The sequence below is a fragment of the Acanthaster planci genome, linkage group LG01 (assembly GCF_054643075.1).
Source record: "Acanthaster planci isolate LZ-2023a linkage group LG01, COTS_SCS, whole genome shotgun sequence".
Classification (NCBI taxonomy): Eukaryota; Metazoa; Echinodermata; class Asteroidea; order Valvatida; family Acanthasteridae; genus Acanthaster; species Acanthaster planci.
Genome location: NC_141777.1, coordinates 31,249,496 through 31,267,933, shown reverse-complemented (window position 1 = coordinate 31,267,933; position 18,438 = coordinate 31,249,496). Strand labels below are relative to the sequence as shown.

General features: G+C 41.8%; 1 protein-coding gene and 1 long non-coding RNA gene across 6 annotated transcripts in view; both read left to right on the top strand.

Moving 5' to 3' along the window:
• LOC110976780 (uncharacterized) overlaps positions 1 to 18,438 on the top strand; it is a 47,804-nt gene that overhangs the window by 26,226 nt on the left and 3,140 nt on the right. For 4 of the 5 annotated variants that reach the window (XM_087145894.1, XM_087145860.1, XM_087145820.1 and 1 more), the window contains 12 exons: positions 4,434 to 4,588; positions 6,405 to 6,549; positions 7,134 to 7,379; positions 7,746 to 7,961; positions 8,373 to 8,582; positions 10,752 to 10,991; positions 14,839 to 15,014; positions 15,400 to 15,577; positions 15,913 to 16,122; positions 16,852 to 17,058; positions 17,564 to 17,777; positions 18,228 to 18,370. In XM_087145894.1, the coding sequence (XP_087002020.1) occupies positions 4,434 to 4,588; positions 6,405 to 6,549; positions 7,134 to 7,379; positions 7,746 to 7,961; positions 8,373 to 8,582; positions 10,752 to 10,991; positions 14,839 to 15,014; positions 15,400 to 15,577; positions 15,913 to 16,122; positions 16,852 to 17,058; positions 17,564 to 17,777; positions 18,228 to 18,370 (2,340 nt within the window). Of the gene's footprint in view, positions 1 to 4,433; positions 4,589 to 5,573; positions 5,692 to 6,404; positions 6,550 to 7,133; positions 7,380 to 7,745; positions 7,962 to 8,372; positions 8,583 to 10,751; positions 10,992 to 14,838; positions 15,015 to 15,399; positions 15,578 to 15,912; positions 16,123 to 16,851; positions 17,059 to 17,563; positions 17,778 to 18,227; positions 18,371 to 18,438 lie in introns of those variants that run through there. The other variant, XM_087145972.1, reaches the window with a different exon arrangement.
• Positions 2,021 to 2,770, top strand: LOC147800665 (uncharacterized). Its single transcript, XR_015426993.1, has 2 exons — positions 2,021 to 2,345; positions 2,404 to 2,770. It is a non-coding gene; the product is annotated as an uncharacterized LOC147800665 (long non-coding RNA).

Below are 18,438 nucleotides of genomic sequence, written 5' to 3'. Positions count from 1 at the left end.
CATGCCTACAACAACACCCGGCACGAGTCCACGGGCTTTTCGCCGTACTACCTCATGTTTCTACGTCACCCCAAGCTACCCATAGATGTCTTAATACCTCCCCCAGATGAGTCCACTCCAAATGGTGCCGACCACCACTCTTACGTCAAGCAGCTGGAAGAAAACCTGCGTGAGGCGTACAACACTGTGAATCAGATGACAGAGAGAGCTCGCGCAAAGCAGAAGGCCACTTATGACCAAAAGGTGCGTGAGCAGCCATTGAAGGCTGGTGATAGAGTACTCGTCGCTAACAGAACCCCGAGAGGAAAGTCTAAGCTGAAGGACAAATGGGAAGCTGAACCACACATAGTCGTCAGGAAACTGCCTAACCTGCCAGTGTACATGGTGCGAGACTTGGTCGGTACGCGAACCAGGACAGCCCACAGAAACATGTTGTCAGTCTGCCCATTTGATCTGTCGGAAACTGAGGACAGCGTCGACCCTTCTGATGACGAGGTGCAGGGCCTCATCCCTTCTCCGCCAGGTGTGCGGCAATCGAGTAGCAGTGACCAGTCCGCAGTAGACACTGTGCCTAACTCTCCCTCTTCCACTAGTGAGGATGACGACTGCAGTGCAGATGGGAGAGACGAGATGCAAGAGCTGCCTCCATGGCCGCGTCGAATCATCAGGATGCCAGCAAGATATCTTGTCCCTTCCCCACCAGGCGTGCGGCGACCAAGGGTAAATGACCAGTCGGCAGTCAACACCGAGCCTAATTCTTCCCTTTCCTCTAGTGACGGTGACGACAGCAGTGCAGACGAGAGGGTCAAGACACAAGAACAGCCCCAACGGCCGAGACGAACCATCAGGCTACCAGCAAGATATAGGGACTAATAACTTCCCCTAGTAGTGGAACAGATGTCTCCAACACGATAAACAGTCTTGCCGGTTTGCATGATATGATTTTTTTTCTTTACACCATTGCTGAGGACAGCAATGTATTTAATAGGGGGAGAGTGTAGTGGAGACAACTTTAACTTGGGTGATTTTTTTTATTAGTACTTGCAGCCTGTATTAAGATAGGGGTGGCACCCCTTAGTTTACCCAGTTGGAGTTGTAGTGTGTGCCCCCCTGGTGTTTATTTCATACTTAAGTCCATGTAGCATAGCTAAAGCTTCAGTAGCAGGTCAGCTGGCAGAGAGTAAACACTCATGTAACCTGGCATCCAAATCTGCCCTTGCTGTATTTAAGAATCGACCTGCAGTGGACTTGGTAAGTTTCTCCCCTTTTCCTTTTTTTGTGAACATGATCATGTGCCGCTTTACTTTGTTTTGACATATTAAGGTTTAGCTCTATAGTCAAGTCAGCAGTTTTCCCTTGACAGAGATATATTTTTTTTAGGCTCTCCTTTTGATCCATTTTTGGAGGTCTGAAGATACTTGCTGATTTTTCCCTAGAGATGCCGAAATAATCTGTAGTTTTGCAAGTGTTTTTTTTTTACTTTAATCTGAGGGCGTCATGTAACTTTTCATGTTTTTGCTGAAGCTTATCTTTTGAAACAGAGTGTATTGTTTTTTTAGTATCGTGAAAAGTTTCCACTCCTTTTTCAGTTGTTGATTATCCCAGGCACTTGTAACTTTTGGAGTTCATGGTTATTGGAAGTGTTCCTATTACATGTATTGCTTGTGGCTTTTCCTTTTTTTTTTCTTTTTATCTTTTTGCTGGAAGTGCCATGAAGTTGTTCTTTATATAAGGTTGTTTTGTTTAGTAGACTAAGTTTTTTTTAGCTTCGGAAGTCAGATGATTGGAGTATGTAGGATCGAGAAGTTGGAAACTTTGTGCTGTTTAATACTTGAGATGCTTGGACACATTTTTTCTTTATCTTTTCCTATTTTTTTGTATTTTAGTTTGAAATTTTAGGCATGGAATACACTTGTTCATATTTCAACCATGTGATTTTTATCTTGTGTAAGGCCAGTTTCTTTGTTCTCTATTCCTTGCCACATGGTTGAGGCAGCAGCTCTTAGTTTATGATTAGGGAAGTAGGGATTACACATAGGATTAGAGTGTCCTGCCTTCCAAGAAGAGGCCAGAGTCTTTTGTTTATTACTTCTTAATTATTCATGAGCTGAGTGTCAGTAGCATTACCTACCCTCCTTCCTCCCATGCTAGAAGTTTATGACGGATTAAGTTTTACCTTAAGTACATGTAGCATGGCTGTGCATTGCTAGGTTATTATATGAAGATGTTTTTTGTTGTTGCGTAACATTTCATTTATAAGTATCCATTTTTTTCTTTCTTTGCAGGTTGTTAAAGCTGTTTGTGTAATCGATTTGTACTTTTCTTGATACTGTGTTGGCTTTAAGGTTACAGTTTGAATATTGTTGGCTTTAAGGTTACAGTTTGAATATTGTTGGCTTTAAGGTTACAGTTTGAATATTGTTGGCTTATAGTTGTGGTTTGACTTGGCTTTGAGTTATAGTTTGAAAGTTGGTTTGCTTTTGGTTAGTTCCGTTGGTTTTGGTTTCTGGTCATGGTTTAAATTTTCCTTGGTTTGGTCCTTTTCTTTTGATTTTTGGTCTGGGTCTATAGGTCTTTTGAGTTGGTTTATGGTCATGTGAAGGTTGGTCATTATTTTGGTCCGTTGGTCTAACCGTCGAGGATTCTTTTTAGGAAGATTAATCACTGTATCTGACGCTTTCTCTTTGGAGTTATTTTTTATTTCTTGTTAATCTCTTGCCTTTTTTTTGAATAAATCTTCTTTTGATTGGTTGTTCTGGAATTGAAGAAATTTTCTCTGTGTTATTTTTTTTTACAAAGATCTCGCGCCTGTCTTTACCCGATCCTGGATTGTCTTTTTGTGCTAATCCCCAGCGAAAGATTTTTTTTGTATTTTGCAAGCGAGTTTCCCCCAGTGTCTAAAGTTTTCTTAGGTGTGTCATTTTTCCAGGCTACATTTACATTCATCCTTACGTTCGTTAGACAGCAGAACACATGGCTCTCGGGAAAACTTCGGAAAAAGTTTTCCCCTGTAACTATGGAAGCGGTTATCCCTGAAAAGCAGGTAAAAACGTCTGAAAGTGTTGTTATGGCAATGACTCAGAAGAGAGAGTGCTAATCCAATCTTGAAAGTCTTCAATGTTTGTCACAGGAAAGTGTTGCATAACTTGCAGTGTGGGATTGATATATGCTAATTTCCTCATTAACATAAACCTGACAAGATTCCTCCGGGAATCAATACCCACTACCCGGTTCCTACGTTCGTAGGACGTCTGTAAGAAATATGTACACTGCGTGCGGGACGAGAACCAGTCCACTTCAGATTTTGGAAACAAAATGGATGTTTATTCGAGCCAGCAGCTATTGTATAACAACTGTCCGTATGCACTGATGCATACAACTGTCATTTTGTTTCGAACGTTGGTGAAACTCATGTCGCAACTCGCTCAATTCGACAACCAGAATTATGAAGCCATTACTAGGGTGGTGCAACGATCGTGGACGGGTGGTACGCGCGCGTTACATGCTTCTTCCACCAATAGGGTGTCGTGATTTGCTGAATGAATGCGCACTTCAAGCCGAAAAATGTGCATGTGGGTTTAGTGCCATAGCAGTTAAGGCGTCTAATTGGATTAATCTATCATGGCCCTGCAGAGTGGTGGCATGATGTTCGCCTTAACTCTCCACATCTGTCAAAAGAGCGTGCATTTGAAGTCATACATCATGGTGCCTTACATAAGTACACATAATCATTCATGTAATCAAGGGTTAGTGTAGGTCCCATGATGTAATGGTTATTTCATCGCATACTTCGGGAAGCCTGGCAATTCGAGTGTGAGCTTTGCTGTTTTCTGGGTGTATTTGTGTCTCATGGTTTTTATAAATTTGCCCACCTAACCCACGTAAAAAGAAAAATGTAGTTCTTAATACATTCGTCTTGATTTACATTTAAAAGCGCAGTTCTTTCAATTAATTCGATAGACCCATCATTTGGTAGGTCTCACGCTGGAATCATTGACGTAAACCAAGGTCCAACTTACAAGGGACGCCGGGGGGACCTTTTGTTTTCTGATGGGATTTTAATTGGTTTGGTCAGGTTTCAAACAAACAAAGCAGTCTCTAGGCCTTCTCCAAATGGTGGGACGTAAAACTCTCAAAAGGGGCCCCAGGCCTCGTTCGGTGCACGGGGTGGGGGTGGGCGTATTTATGCCCCTAATTATACTGCAGCTGCATTTGTATGTGGAGACTATGAATTTTGCTATTCAGCATAATTTGACATTAAGCATTAGTTTTGTAGCAGTCACAGCCATTTTCTTGTGTACTCACAATTATGCTTTGTCTGCACCCTAGGTACATGTATAGTGAACATGAGATCCATGGTACTGTTGTACCAGATTTTGATGAATAATCGTTTCAGCAGTTTGATGAATATTCATCTTTTGTTTACATCTTAGGTCCAAGGAATGTGCAGATACGAAGTGCCTCCATGACCTCCATCAACCTAAGCTGGGATCCTTTCCTTCCACCCGGCAGTGAGTTGGGACATTACGTGGTGTTCTATACAAGCCAGTATACCGAGACCATATCGGGATGGCCTGGTCTTTTAGAGGTCAGAATGCTTCAGACTATGATGTAATATGATAACTTATTTTTTGAATAGTAGCTTCAATTTGTTTTAATACAAACCGTCGAAAGGCACCTTTGAATCTCAGTTAACGTTATTTTCCTGTTTTGTTTCACTGTTTCAAAGGGTAAAATACTACCCTTTTGGTTTTATGCGAATAAGTATTTTCATATTATTGGGCAAAACTGTGACGTCACCCCAGGAAGAAAGCCTCAATGTTACATTGGTTTGTACACGAAAAAGTCCTGCATTTTTTAAAAGATTTTCCTGGACTAATTTTTCTCTTCTTTGCTGATTCAATGTTGTTTATGTGCATAGCAATAAGAAAGCTCAAACTCTTTCTCAGAAATGTTTTCAGTAAGTAGATTCTGGGTTCACAAGTTGAGCAGAAAACCTATGCATTGAACGATGTCTTCCCTGGATGACATCACAGCAACAGCGCCCTCAGTCGACCTGGAAAGCATGGATAATTTAAGCATTAAAAATGCATTTATCAATGCATTTAACGTAATATGATTGTAAAAGCGTTTTCATACACTGAAAGAGAGTACAAAGATGGAGAAAAATTTGTGTTCTAGAAAACTTCATTGCAGATCCACTTCGAGGAATATTGTGGGACCTTCATAGGAGATGAAGTTTTTGCTAATGGATAATTCCACAAATGAGGGGTCCATTTTTTTTCGTTCGATATTTCCATGTCAAATACCAAAGCTCAGATGTAATAGGGACACAAAAATATCACAGTTTTGCACCCCTAATTTCTGGAATTACCCTGATAACTCCTGTGATCTCTTGACAATACAAGTATCCACCTCTACACGCCAATTAACCGTACCTAATCTTGTCATTCATTCAAACCAGGCTGGCAATAATAGGTGTCGGTCTCCATCTGGATCTTAAACTAAGCATGTGTAAAATAGTCTGGCACCCCTTCTGCATGACCACAGTACCTCGTGCATTAACATAAGGACAACATCTTTAAACATCCGAACACTATATGCAAAAAATCGCTTCAGCGTCTAACTTTGAAACAGACTTCAACCGAAGATTTTGTACCAAACAACCTGGGCACATGCACACTGTGGTGAGTCAGGGCCTTCAATAATTTAAAATTTTGGCTGGATTCGGGCTTCACTCATCCGTCATTCACCCATCTGGAATGCTGATTTCCCTCTGCGTTGTACTCCGGAATAATCATACCATCAAAAATATTAAAGCAGGGCATATTGAGTTTCAATCACCGGGGAGACCATTTGTTTTGTTGTCTAATGTTCAAGGATTAATATTTGGCATATTTGAGTGCATGCTTCTCAAGTGATTCCGGGGAGTTGATAAATTGCCTAAGCGATATCACAGATGCACCTGAACAGGTGAAAGACATTCCATATTGTGTGCCGGTGTCTAGTTCTGAAGGATCTTCTCTGCAATTTCTTTTCCCTTAATGTTATATGTGTTTTCGTTGGTTTGCTATTGTTTTCTTTTCTTTGGTTTTGCAGTTTGGTTTTTTGCTTGTTTTTTAATGATTCGTTTACACTTTTAAAACGCTCGCCCATTTGCATCCATGAATGAAACATTTTCACAAGTGCAGTTCCCAAAACATTATGTTTTATCAACTGGTGTACTAAGAATTGCTTGTTTTAAGGATAAAATTCAATAAAGGTCGACATTAGCAGAGTATTAGGTTCAATACCAGAACATATCACAATTCTGTGGAAGGATCACGCTAAAACCCTTTCAAAATATTGTTAACCTCATTGGAAAATATCCATCTTCACCACCTGTTCGTGTCTCAATCTTCCAGGTAGGCAATTCTACGTTTGCCTCCATACGTGACCTGCAAAAAGGGGTGGCCTATTACTTCCGGGTCAGCTACAGGCTCCCTAGACGGGGCATATTTATGGAGGGACCTTTGTCGGAAGTAGCATTACACCAGACTGGAAACCCAGGTAGACATACACATTTTATTTCAAACAACCGTCGTGAAAGTTACACATCATTAGAGTTTGAAAAAAGTTTAACGTTATCAGTAAATAAACATTCAAAGATTTGAACTCGGTGCGTCTGTAAGAGGGTTCTCGCAATGTTAGCAATTAATGGCGCATTGGTTTTGAACTGAAATCCAATACACGTACAGGCACACTGTCAGTTTGAATAATAAGGCAAAATGTCCACCACTGAGAAATTCGATCAGACACAGTGGCGTTACTAGGGCTAAATATCCGGCTGTAGCCAGAGTACATCTTTTAAGGGGGCACCACAAGAAAAATAAGCTGCAGCAGCATTTTGAAGGGATTATTCACAGATATCTAATGGGGGGAGGCACGGGGTACGGGCATCCGTGGGGGGGGTAGTTGTGCCCCCTTAGTTACGCCACTCAGTGGGCGGACCCACAATCAGCTGATGCTTTACTTATGCCAAATGCGTGACTGTAGGTCGCTGTCGAATTTCATTCGGACACGTGTACTATTTGAGGGCTTGTCTAACGAGGGTATCTCTGTATGAAACATTATTTCACGTGTTTGGTTTCTAGCACCAACTGGGGGTTGTGAGCACGAGGCAACACATTATGACGAGGGTCAAACTGTCCAACAAAGCTGCGACACCGTTTGCGACTGCCTGCTGGGCCGTTGGATATGCAGGCCCAGAAGTTGCCCGCCCTCGCCTGACATGGTACTCTACAACCCGGTCAATTGTCGAGAGGTCTCGCACCCCGACGATCCTCACTGTTGTCAGATGATCGAGTGCGACGAGGGACCAACTGAACCCTTAAATCCAGGTACCCTAAGTCCACGAGAGTCATGCATGTTTGCATGCGGGTTATGTTCACTCACAGACTGGTCGTAAATAGAGTCTGTGCACAAACACCACCTGGACTGACGCTCGAACGCCATTGTCCTTGTGTGCATAGCGCCAACGCCAAACTAGTGTTCGGTCCCGTACGAGTGTACGTAAACCAATACGCAGTGCGTATATACGATATTCAGTCTATGGGTATCATTCACGCATCAAGCTGTGGGTGAAGAGGAGTCCAGCAGAGGTGAATCCGGGTTTGGTTTTTTAAGGGAGGGCATGTTGGATTTTTTTTCTAAAAAGAGTGGTAGTGTCGTTTTGAAATTCTAAACACTCAAATTAAATCACCCAGCTGACTGTATTCACGATGAAGAGGTTCATCGCCATGGTGAGACGTATTATTACGGCTGTGAGGAGGTATGTCACTGTGATAACGGAATCGAGTCCTGCGCGCAGCGCTGTCCGGATTCGGGCTCCATGCTGCCCGACAGTTCGTCTTGCCCGCAGCCGCAGCTGAACACCCCACCAGACGGAGAATGTTGCCCCTACTGGACATGTCCCCCACCTCGTGAGTAAACATATCAGTGGAATGGATGGGTTTTGGAGAAAGCTGACTAGTTTGAATTTCGTATCCTTATTCCTCCTATATGGAGGCTAAAAAGTAAAAACGCCCGTGCGGAACGCTTCTGAAACTTCGTCAGGACTATATATTGTCTGTGTAACATACAAGAAGTTCTTGGAAGTTTTGGTTGCTCCACGCAGTATTGATTCGTTAAGATAGAAGACATGCCTAGTTTGTTGTCCAGCACTTCGTTTGAAAAAATTATGGTACAAAAGTAAAATTACTTCAACTGTTGTGTGCTGATTTCGTTTTTTCGTCCTTCCCAGTGTAACACCAAGAAGACGCAAAGTTCAACTTTGTAATACATAATTTTTTGTCCTTTAAAACCCTGACTCGTCTTTTCTCTTTATATCGTAGCTGGTTCTTGTGAGATGAACGGCAACACGTACGAAGAGGGTGAATATTTCGACATCGGCTGCAGCATGCGTTGCCAGTGTAAGGCCAACTACGTGACCTGTCTGCCAAGATGTCCATACAACTTCCGAGCACCCACGGAAGACTGTCTGGAGCCCAAACGGGTCCAAATACCTGGCGAGTGTTGCATGCAGTGGGAGTGCCCAACCACGTGTGAGTAAAAAAATAACTTTTCAGGGAATAAAACAAGCAAGAGATTAGTGATTAATGTGTACGTAACCTTCGTCAAAGACCATTCAAATAAGTGGTAATGTGGGCCTTTGGGCTAAAAATTGCTCACCTGAAAGCATTCCAAAATTGTGATTGCACTTTTAATAGGAGTCGACGAGCCCTGTCCTGTCGCCCTTTCGTCTGCAATAGAGCCTGAAAGTTGACCCCCTGATGGCGCACTTCCAGAACCCTTGGATAGGAAATATAACGTGCAAAAATGTTAGAATTTGTAATATTTTTTCGTTCAGTTACTTCTTAAAAACTCTACTCATAAAATGGCCTTTTGTAAAATGTTTGCCAGCATATCAATTTATGGAAACTGAAAAATTGCAGTACCTAAGAGAGGAATACCCTGCCAAAAGTTGACTTATCGTTTCTGAAACTCTAAAATGCCTGTAGAGCAGTTGTAATTCGGTGGTCTCGTTGGTAGATGAACGGTTACAGAATTATACTTTATGGTAGTCTTTCGGTAAAAGCAAAAAAAACACATACCAAAATATCTTAAATTGTGCAATTTATAAGAAAATATACTTAAAGCAATAACGTGCTTTTACGAAATATTCTAATGTGTAATCAACCTTTGATGACAAGAACTGCGTCAGGTCAACTCGACTAAATCTAGAGTCCATCGACTGCAGGTAGGTAAAACTTTGCAACGTTGTATAGTCTGTTTTCCACGTAAGCACCGGAAATGAAAACAAACGTGCATAAACAAGGAGACCTAGGAACGATACTGCCGGAAGTGAGAGGTCGTTAATGATATTAGTTTTTATCCATCTCCAGGTGATTTTCGTAAATATTACTTGAGGAGGGCAAAGGGAAAGTTCCAACTTGAGTCTTTCTGGGGGTAGTTTCAGTTAGAAATCATTCTTCCCAAAATTATCCAACTTGATACGAAGTCCCATGTGAAATTCCAGGCAGACAGCGCGATGGTTCCGGAAGCTTGCTGCGCGTGACCTTTTACTTTCGGGGTCTATGAAGACTGTGTGGTCAGGTTGGAATTTCCCCGTCCTTCACCCTAGGTTACGGCGGTTCCAATCCCATTTGGTTCCCGCGAGGGATTGTCACTCCGTCTGGATCGCGTACAGGATTGTGCTTTTTTTGGAGGGGGGGTTACTGGTCGGTAAATATTTCATTTTTCCTATCCAGAATGTTTTGCATATTTCGAATTATCAAATGCCTGTTCTCTTTTTGTAATATTTGTCTTATTTAAATTTTTATGAAGTATTCTTGTATGTCAAATCGAAACAGTTGTGAGGAAAACTTCAGGATGTAACGCCCATGTGTTGTCATCGTGTTTTTATTATTCGACGAAGAAAAAATTATTATAGCTTTCGTCTTTCTTATTCACTGTGGCCCTTAACCGCAGATGCCCAGCTGTAAACTTGAAAGGGCAACTCACCTGTCCCGACTTATTTAGAAAATAATATCAAAGACAGGAAAATACAGAAACCGATTTTGACAGATCGGGAAAACATTCTTGGCGTTGGTCTCCACGGGACATACCGATCTAGCGGTTCAAGGCAGAGCCCACATCCGCCGATTAATCTTGCCATCTCTCCCGGGAACAACCCACGATATTTTATCCGCTCCGTGGTTTCCTTTCTATTCCACGCCCGGGTTTCTTTTGACCAAGTATCGGATGAAAAAACGTACCGGGACGCTGTTTAATGTTGCAAAACTGGAACAGGAAATTTTAGAGTCCCCTAGGGCTTGCGAATCTGACAAGTGGTCCTTCGTAGTTTATTTATGCAGAATAAAAGGCATTCAAAGGCCCTACGTTGCTTTATATAAGGATTGATTGATGTTATGTTGGGTTTCCAACGACTTTTATTCAAGAAATGCGTTGTTTTGATTACCCAAAACAACTTTCAAAATGACATTTGGGCGATGATTGCTTTTCAGTGTTTTATTAGTGAATCAGATGCATAGGTGTAATTTTAATATCTCGAGTTTTACTTTTGGCGTTATGGTTTTTGTCATAAGAGTCGTAAATTTTGTTTTATTTCTGTCGACTTGAACTAACCATTAAAGCACTTTAAAAAAGGATTGATTTTTAATATGACATTATATGATGCTGTTAAAAGAAGTTGATAAATATTGCACCAACAGCCGCAACGACGGACTGTGTGTATTTCGGCTCGCTGGGAAACATCACCATGGCCAATGGCGAGTGGATCGATGAGGGTTGTGACCAGCGGTGTCTTTGCGATCACGGCAGCCTGGTGTGTATGCCCGTCTGTGTCGCACCCTCTCGCCCGTCCCCCACGCTGCTCTGCCCAACGCCGGTCATCACCAAGCTGCGGAGTGAGGACTGCTGCAAGGTGATAGCCTGCCACGACCCCAAGCAGCGTGAGTTGGTCGGATTTATGAGACAAGTCACACCTGAGATGCTGTGAATGATCGAAAAAGTGGGCAAGTTAAAGGCTCTACCTGGAGAGACCTAATCTTGCATGGGGCCCACTTGCGTAATAGACAGAAAAACAACTGAAAAGAATTTTCAGACACATAAAGTATGTCAGCATTGGTGTTTCTAAGCTTACAATCATCTTACTGTTTGATATGTGTATTAAATATAGTGTCTTCCTTGAAGTCAATTTTTGCAAGTCTGCGAACTATTTGCTCCTTAAAAATCACTGTCACACCTTAGGCCGTCAACTGAAATCCTAAGAGGGCTAGAAAATGACCTAAATACGTCTTGAAATTGATAGGCAACTTGAAACAGGTGATTGAAGATGATGAGGGCCCTGGATCCAAATATGGACGCCCCCAGGATTTCACGTTTTACTCTGATAAAACTCTGAAAGACACTGCGTCAATTTCTCGACAAGCTTCACACCAATGGCGCAACAGTGCTTGCAGGTGCATGTATATTTATTTCAATGTGGTTGCATTCCAGTCGTACCAAAGCTTCCAGAAAATGAAAGGTGTTTTCCCCATATATCGGGGCACGACGGTCGTGCGCTGTTTCAAACAGAATCTCGAAGCTTATTAATCGAACATCAGTAATGCATTTTCGCTGTTGGTGTGCAGATGTTGGGTCCAGAGGGCAATAATGAAATTATTTTCTCTTTTTTTAAACGCGAAAAACCCAATCCTCCCCAGTGCCAGATTAGTGTTCCATAGGGCCTACTCTGAACTAGGTATCATCACCAATATCATAGACCTGGTATTAAGGCTGAGGCGTCGCATTTAATTACTTTTTGAAGCTTTCCCCGAAACAAAACTTCAGATATAGACCATGAACATTAAAGAGGTTACTGTTCTTAAGTGGGTATAGTATTTTGAAACCTTTATTTAATATGTATTTTCGTAGCCCCTCTTGACCTTACTGTGCCTAATGAAAAGTAAAACAAGACCTCTGAGAAGAAAAGGTGTCATTAGTCTTTTAAACAACAATCTTTTAAATGTAGTATTTGCCAAAATTTTTTTTGCTAAGACAAAATTCATTTTAAAAAGTCTCCTCATTTGGAGAAAATTGACATGTTTTCATTACTTGATGCAATCAGGATCCAAATCTATACGATAAGGAAACTATTTCTTTTATTTTATGTACTCATTTATTTTTACAATGGGTGCTCTTCTTCCACGCGCCACCGATTCCACACCACCTTATAAGATGGCGCTTCAGCCCAGTCCGGCATCTCTCCTGAGCATGAGGACGACCACAGCATCCTGGTCGACACGTCGAGTTCACACTCACCCGTCCTTCTCAGAACCATTCTCAGAACCACCATTCTTGTAGTAGACATTGATTCCATATCTGTCAGTCCTCAGCACTCACAAAAGCCGCTTGGTTTCTTTACTATGTACGCAGGCGTGCTTGACCAAGTCTTGCATATTTAATGAGGAAAGAGGGCGTTAGGATTTCGACGGATTTCGCTGCAGCTAAGAACAGTCCTGTCAAAATCGTTGACTTCTGTTAAAGCTGAAGAGTGTATCTTCCATTAAATGCTGGTTTTAAGCACATACATTGTCGGAAATGTGGTAAAATGACACGATAATTGTCCAAAAACAAATTTGGATCTGAAAACGCATCAAGTCTTCCTATTTTCAATGTGGCAAAGTTTCAATCTACACTCTACAGAAGGTTCAGTTTACGAACTACTAAAAAATGTATTTTTTATCTACACATTTCTCTAGCTGACTCAAGGCGCAACCTTTTTGAAGTATTCACACATTTTATCAGAACGTTCTGCCGCCACAACAGGCCGCAGATTTCAGTGTTGATGAATTTCGTCACAAATCGGCATACAGAACCCGGATGTGCTTGCGCTTGTAAACAAACGGAGCACACGATGCTGCTTGCATGTAATGAGTCCGTAGATTCAGGTTTCCAATTGTATTTAATTGCTGAGATAATTTTTATTTTACTCTAGGGGCTCTGTTCTTACGAATTTTAGTCGTAAAGGACTGGTTTTAGTCGATCAAGATTTCTCACTAAATTTGGGGTGCTGAACAGTCGACTCGACAATTATTGTTAATGTTTTTTCGTAAGTGTTGTTTGTTTATATGTCTTATCTAGTGATATTTTCTTTAAATCACTAATCAATCTCTTTGGCCCAACTAAAAAGAAATCTCGCGAACAAAAAGCGCGGCATAAAAATCATACGCTTCGTCACCACAATGTCATCCCTTATAGGCCAATCATAATTATGACAGATCGTTTCACACTTCCTCGATCTGTAGTACAGGTTTCGGTAATTGTTTTTTAGCTTTGCCAAACAAAACACAATCTATTTGCCAGTACCTCTCATAATACACGTATGAACAAAATTCATATCATTCGATTTAGAAATCATGCTTTATCTACTCACCATTGCAAGTCATTTTAACAGACAGCTGAATACTTTTTAAACGTGTAGTTCATCAACAACTTTGGTCGAACCTTTTTTCCCGTCCAAGTGTCGCCGTTCGAACCACACGTGTGGGTGGGTCTGCTAAGAAATTTTTCAATTTGACCTCATAGCGGGTGCTGCGGACTGACTGAATATGGAACGCCAAATGTACCAAAATATGATGTTACTCTGTAAAAGTAGTTTGGTTGTGTCCTCAATCCTATTATATGTTCACAGAGTAACATCATATTTTGGTAAATTTGGCGTTCCATAACTGACATGGTGTAACCGCAAACCATCTCTCTGCCACCACGCAAAGCTTCAAATCTCACTTATTGATGTGGGCTCCGTTCTTTGAGAAGACAGCGGCACCACGTTCCTGGTCACGTTTCCCATTTTATTAAAAAAAAATCCTGTGACATTGGTGTCTTGTAACAGTCGTGGTTAAACCCGTCTGATCCCGTATCCGCGCGTCCAACGCAGGGACTGGTAATTCATAGTTTGCGGTGGACCTTGGATTTCCGTTTGGGTAAGAAACCCGGGATCGCGTTGCTGATTGCTTTTTCGTCTGATGAGAAAGCTTAGCTGTCTTTTGAGAAAGGTCTGTTTATACACCTTTTACTCCAGCCCTAAAGTGAAGTGTCCAGTAGAATTTAGGCACTATGTACAGCTACAGCGATGTGGACAGTGCCGCTTTTATTCCAGGCACGTGGTGGTTTGAGCATCGTTGCTCATCGCAGGCCGGCGGGGGTAATTCTAAGTCTCAATTTCTTAGAGAAAGGACAACTTTTGAGCAGGAGTACTAGCAGAATATGCTCAACGTGATGATAGTAATTGTTTGCCCTGTCCAAAAATACCTTGCTCACAAATTTTGAAAATGAACGTGAAAGACACAGGCCTCAGCTCATTGCATATCGTAACTAAACGTTACTTTTCTTTTTGTAGAGAAAGCTGAAAAAATCAGTTATTACAACATCATCAAGGACATTCCAACATGTAGTTCCGTTTAAATTGTTTCACCTGTCAGCGTATTGGTATATCGTTTTCGATTTACGCATCCTGTGCATGCTAAAGTTAATTTTGTTTTCTTTTTTTATAGCGACACTTTCCACCGACCGATAGAGATAGAGCATAAATTAAACGGCGTAAAAAATTATAAAAACACTTCAGATTACAACATACAAGATAAGACACAAAAACCAGTCCCAATTAGTATGAAAGGAGTAAGCAATTGAGTGGCAACATGGAGCAGGTGTCTAGTACCTCTCCTAATACTAAGGCACAAGACTAAAACAGGTTGTTTAAACTTGTGGGCATGCGGTAACCGTGCAGGTTGAAATTTATTTCCATTATCATTTCAGAGAGCCCTAACGTTGTTCGAGACGTTTCTGTGTATTCTTTCAACGATACGTCCATCACCGTCGCGTTTGTCCCGCCAGCAAATGATGAACTTCTGTCACGTCTAGACGGGTACATCATCCGGTACACGGACAGCGATCAGAACGTCAACCCGGAAACATGGAACACATTCCGAAAAGTAAGCTGAAGTCTTGAATTTTTTTTTCGTTCAGTTAATTTCTCACGATGAGTCGAAAGTCTTGAAGATATGTATAATCATTGTGTAGGGGTGAAGCCCTCACACCTCTTTGAAGACACTCGCGACACTGGAAGATACGTCAGTCTTTACACGTGTGAGGAAAAAATCCCAGAAACCTGCTCAAGCATAAAAGCAGAGCATAAAAACCATGAACTACCTGAGGTAGGAAGCGAATGTGACTGATGTACTGAAACATTTTTGACAGTGAAAAGTAAACCTTATGTTCATTTAATTTGATTTGATGCTTTTGCATGAAAAGTGTTTGGCACTGAAATAATACCTACCCGTACAATTGTTTTAAAGATATTTTACACTATATTTGCAGGATTTTCCAGCGGGTATTCGAGTTCATGGTCATATTATCATTGAGATAACAGGGCTGTCCCGGAGAACCACCTACTATCTACAGATCAAAGTTAGCGTACCCGACCTTACGGAGCCCAGGTGGCCAAATACACTGCCATCTACAGAAACTATCGTCATAACCACTGTGGAAAACGCTCGTAAGCTATGATTAAAACCCTATTAAACTCCATTGGTTCGCTTTTATTCACTTGTAACATTATTTCAAAATTTCAGTTTTCGACCTCACATGTGCACAACGGAAAGCACCAATGATTTATTTATTTTTTTTAAATTACAGAAATGTATAAAACTATGTACCGTATTCGGAATTGTCCGTTTTTCGATTTTCGGGAAAATTTAAATCTAGTCAGTTAACTTGCTTGAAATTGGAATTTGTTGGTTGAGCATAATGTGGATACTACGACAGTCACCTATTGGGAAGATTCATACGATTCAAAACATCATTTTGGCGGCGTCCCAATCTTTCACATAGCACAGCCTTGCACATACAAGAGCCAAGTCTACCAACACAACGAGCGCTTCTACGACGGGTGCGAGTCCTCGTGCGAGTGTAAGGCCGGCCGGACTATCTGCCGCGAGCGGTGTCCACTGACCGAGCTACTGCCGTCCCACTTCTGCCCAAACCCACAACGGGTGGTCGTGGAGGGCCAGTGCTGCCCAGAGTGGAGATGCCTACCAAAGGGTAAAGTATTTAAGACCTCATGACACCTCAAAGTGCCTTGAACTCGCAAAGTGTTCGAAGGATCTCTAGCGCTAGTGCTCCGAACGGTTATCCAAGAGAGGAGGGGGCTAGTGCATATATTTTAATATATATAAATTGATTACGGTACAAATGCAAGGTTTTGAATAAGTACAGCTAAAATGACTCTTTCTTCTCAAATGCGGGCAAGGTTAAACGCGTGTATCAACCTGTGCAAATAGAAGATTAATTTATCTTGGTAAGAATTACACGGGACTTACTTAAGGACAGACTGTAAACCACTGATATTACTTCGTCATTACATGTTTAACCCAAGAGCCTCGTGAGTTAAGACGCTGAGCATCACTAGCTATATTGTTTATGGTTTGCTTCTCCAATTTAACGCTGGAGATTTGTCATAAGACTCACGTGTTTACGACGCTATACGTTCGCTTTGTGTGTTGTACATGACATTGTATTTATAAACGTCGCTAGAGAGTATAAACTAGATAAGGCCTACAAAGGCGTTGAGGAGAATTGGACATGTAATTGCTTTCTTATTGTAAAAGTTTTATGGAGACACCAACACGAATTGACAAAAGCCACAGGGAGAAAACATGACAACACATTCATTCATCCATTGAACCGTATCATTTACCCATTGTGAAAGTTGAGTTCGCACAGAATCAGCTTAAAGCAGAAAGTTCAGCTTTGTTGTCCCTTTTCCGTCAGAGGGTGACTGTTCGTATGGCGGCAGTATTTACCTAGACGGTATGGAGTGGCGTCAGGGATGCGATCTGCGATGCTCATGTGACTCTGGGGAGGTCATGTGTCATAATCTGTGTAGCACCACGCCACCAGTACCTACATCTGACTGTCCATACCCGGTACAAGTAAGCGTACCAGATACCTGTTGCAAAGAATGGCTGTGTTATGATGGTAAGTCAGCGAATTGTTAATCTTTGTACGGTCGATGCAAGAGATCCATATGAATATTCATCGTTTTTTTTAGTGTTCCGGGTCATATTTAATAAGAAATAAATCAATCAGCACACTATTGCATTGAAACAAAGTATACTTCACAGACGTATACAAAAAACCTGGAATTGCAACGCCTTTGTATGAAAAAGAAGCCAACTAGTGGCCATTTTACCGAGCCGAATACAAAAACGTGGGTTCGCTCCCTTCTCTTGACGTCAGGAAGAAGAAAGGCGGGCATTGCCAGGAAAGCTTTGTATTCAGCTCGGTAAAATGGCCGCGAGTGGATTCAATGACTCTGTAAGCTGATTAAGGGCATTACGAGTCCAGATTTTATTATACACGTCCGTGGTATACTTGCGTAAATTTAAATCGGAGGAAAGTACCAACAGAAGAATTGGTTGTATGCACTTTTATTGTAAAATCAATTTGAAGATAAGATATGTTTTATTTCTCGTTCATACAGCCCGGCAGCCAGCTCATGAACCACTCCCCTCTCTCGCCGTCCCCCTGTCCTCCTTCCAAATAAACATCACCGCCAAAGACATCTCAGCCCACCAGGTTACGATCTACTGGCCCCCTCTGACGGACGTCCAGCGCCGGTACATAGCCCGGTTCCGTCTGAAGTACAAGGAGCTGTCATATGGTGTGAAGAATTGGACGACTACGGTGGAATTCAGGTAATGTGCCCCTGGCTTTACTCTTTTTAGCCTGTCCCCCTCACGGAGGAAAAGGGTCTGCAGAGTAAAGGAGGAGTGGCGCTTGACATATGAGAGGATACGATAGGTATGCGAGTGAACTATCACGCTCTGTTTGCTTCAGTAACATTAGTCTTACTGTCTTGCGCGTGAACTTGTGGAAGTTCTTGTGACATTTTAGGAACGATCCAAAGAAAAAAAAACAAGAGTATACCGGCAATCCATCATGATGATTGTTATTGATTAACAACGTAGTTGCGTACCAGTGGAGGGGGCAGTTACTTAATATTGCCTTGTATGTTGACAAGTGATTACATTCTTTGCGATTTAAAAACTGCTTGTCATTATTATAGAATAAGATGGGTTTTGAAAGAGGTTTCCAGTAATTTTCCTTAATTTATCTACCATGTTTTGATAACTTTTCATTCGTAGAGCGTCAATGGTCAGCTACACAATTCTGGATCTGAGACCAGCCCGGAGCTATGTCGTGCAACTGGTGGTGCTGGTCGGGGATCCGACTGTTGCCATTCATCTACCCACAAACAAAGTGGAGATCGACACACTGTGGTTGCCATGTGCGTTCACGTGCTCTTTCCGTAATGGTCTCAAAACATCATTAATAAATCTTACAGAGGAAATACAC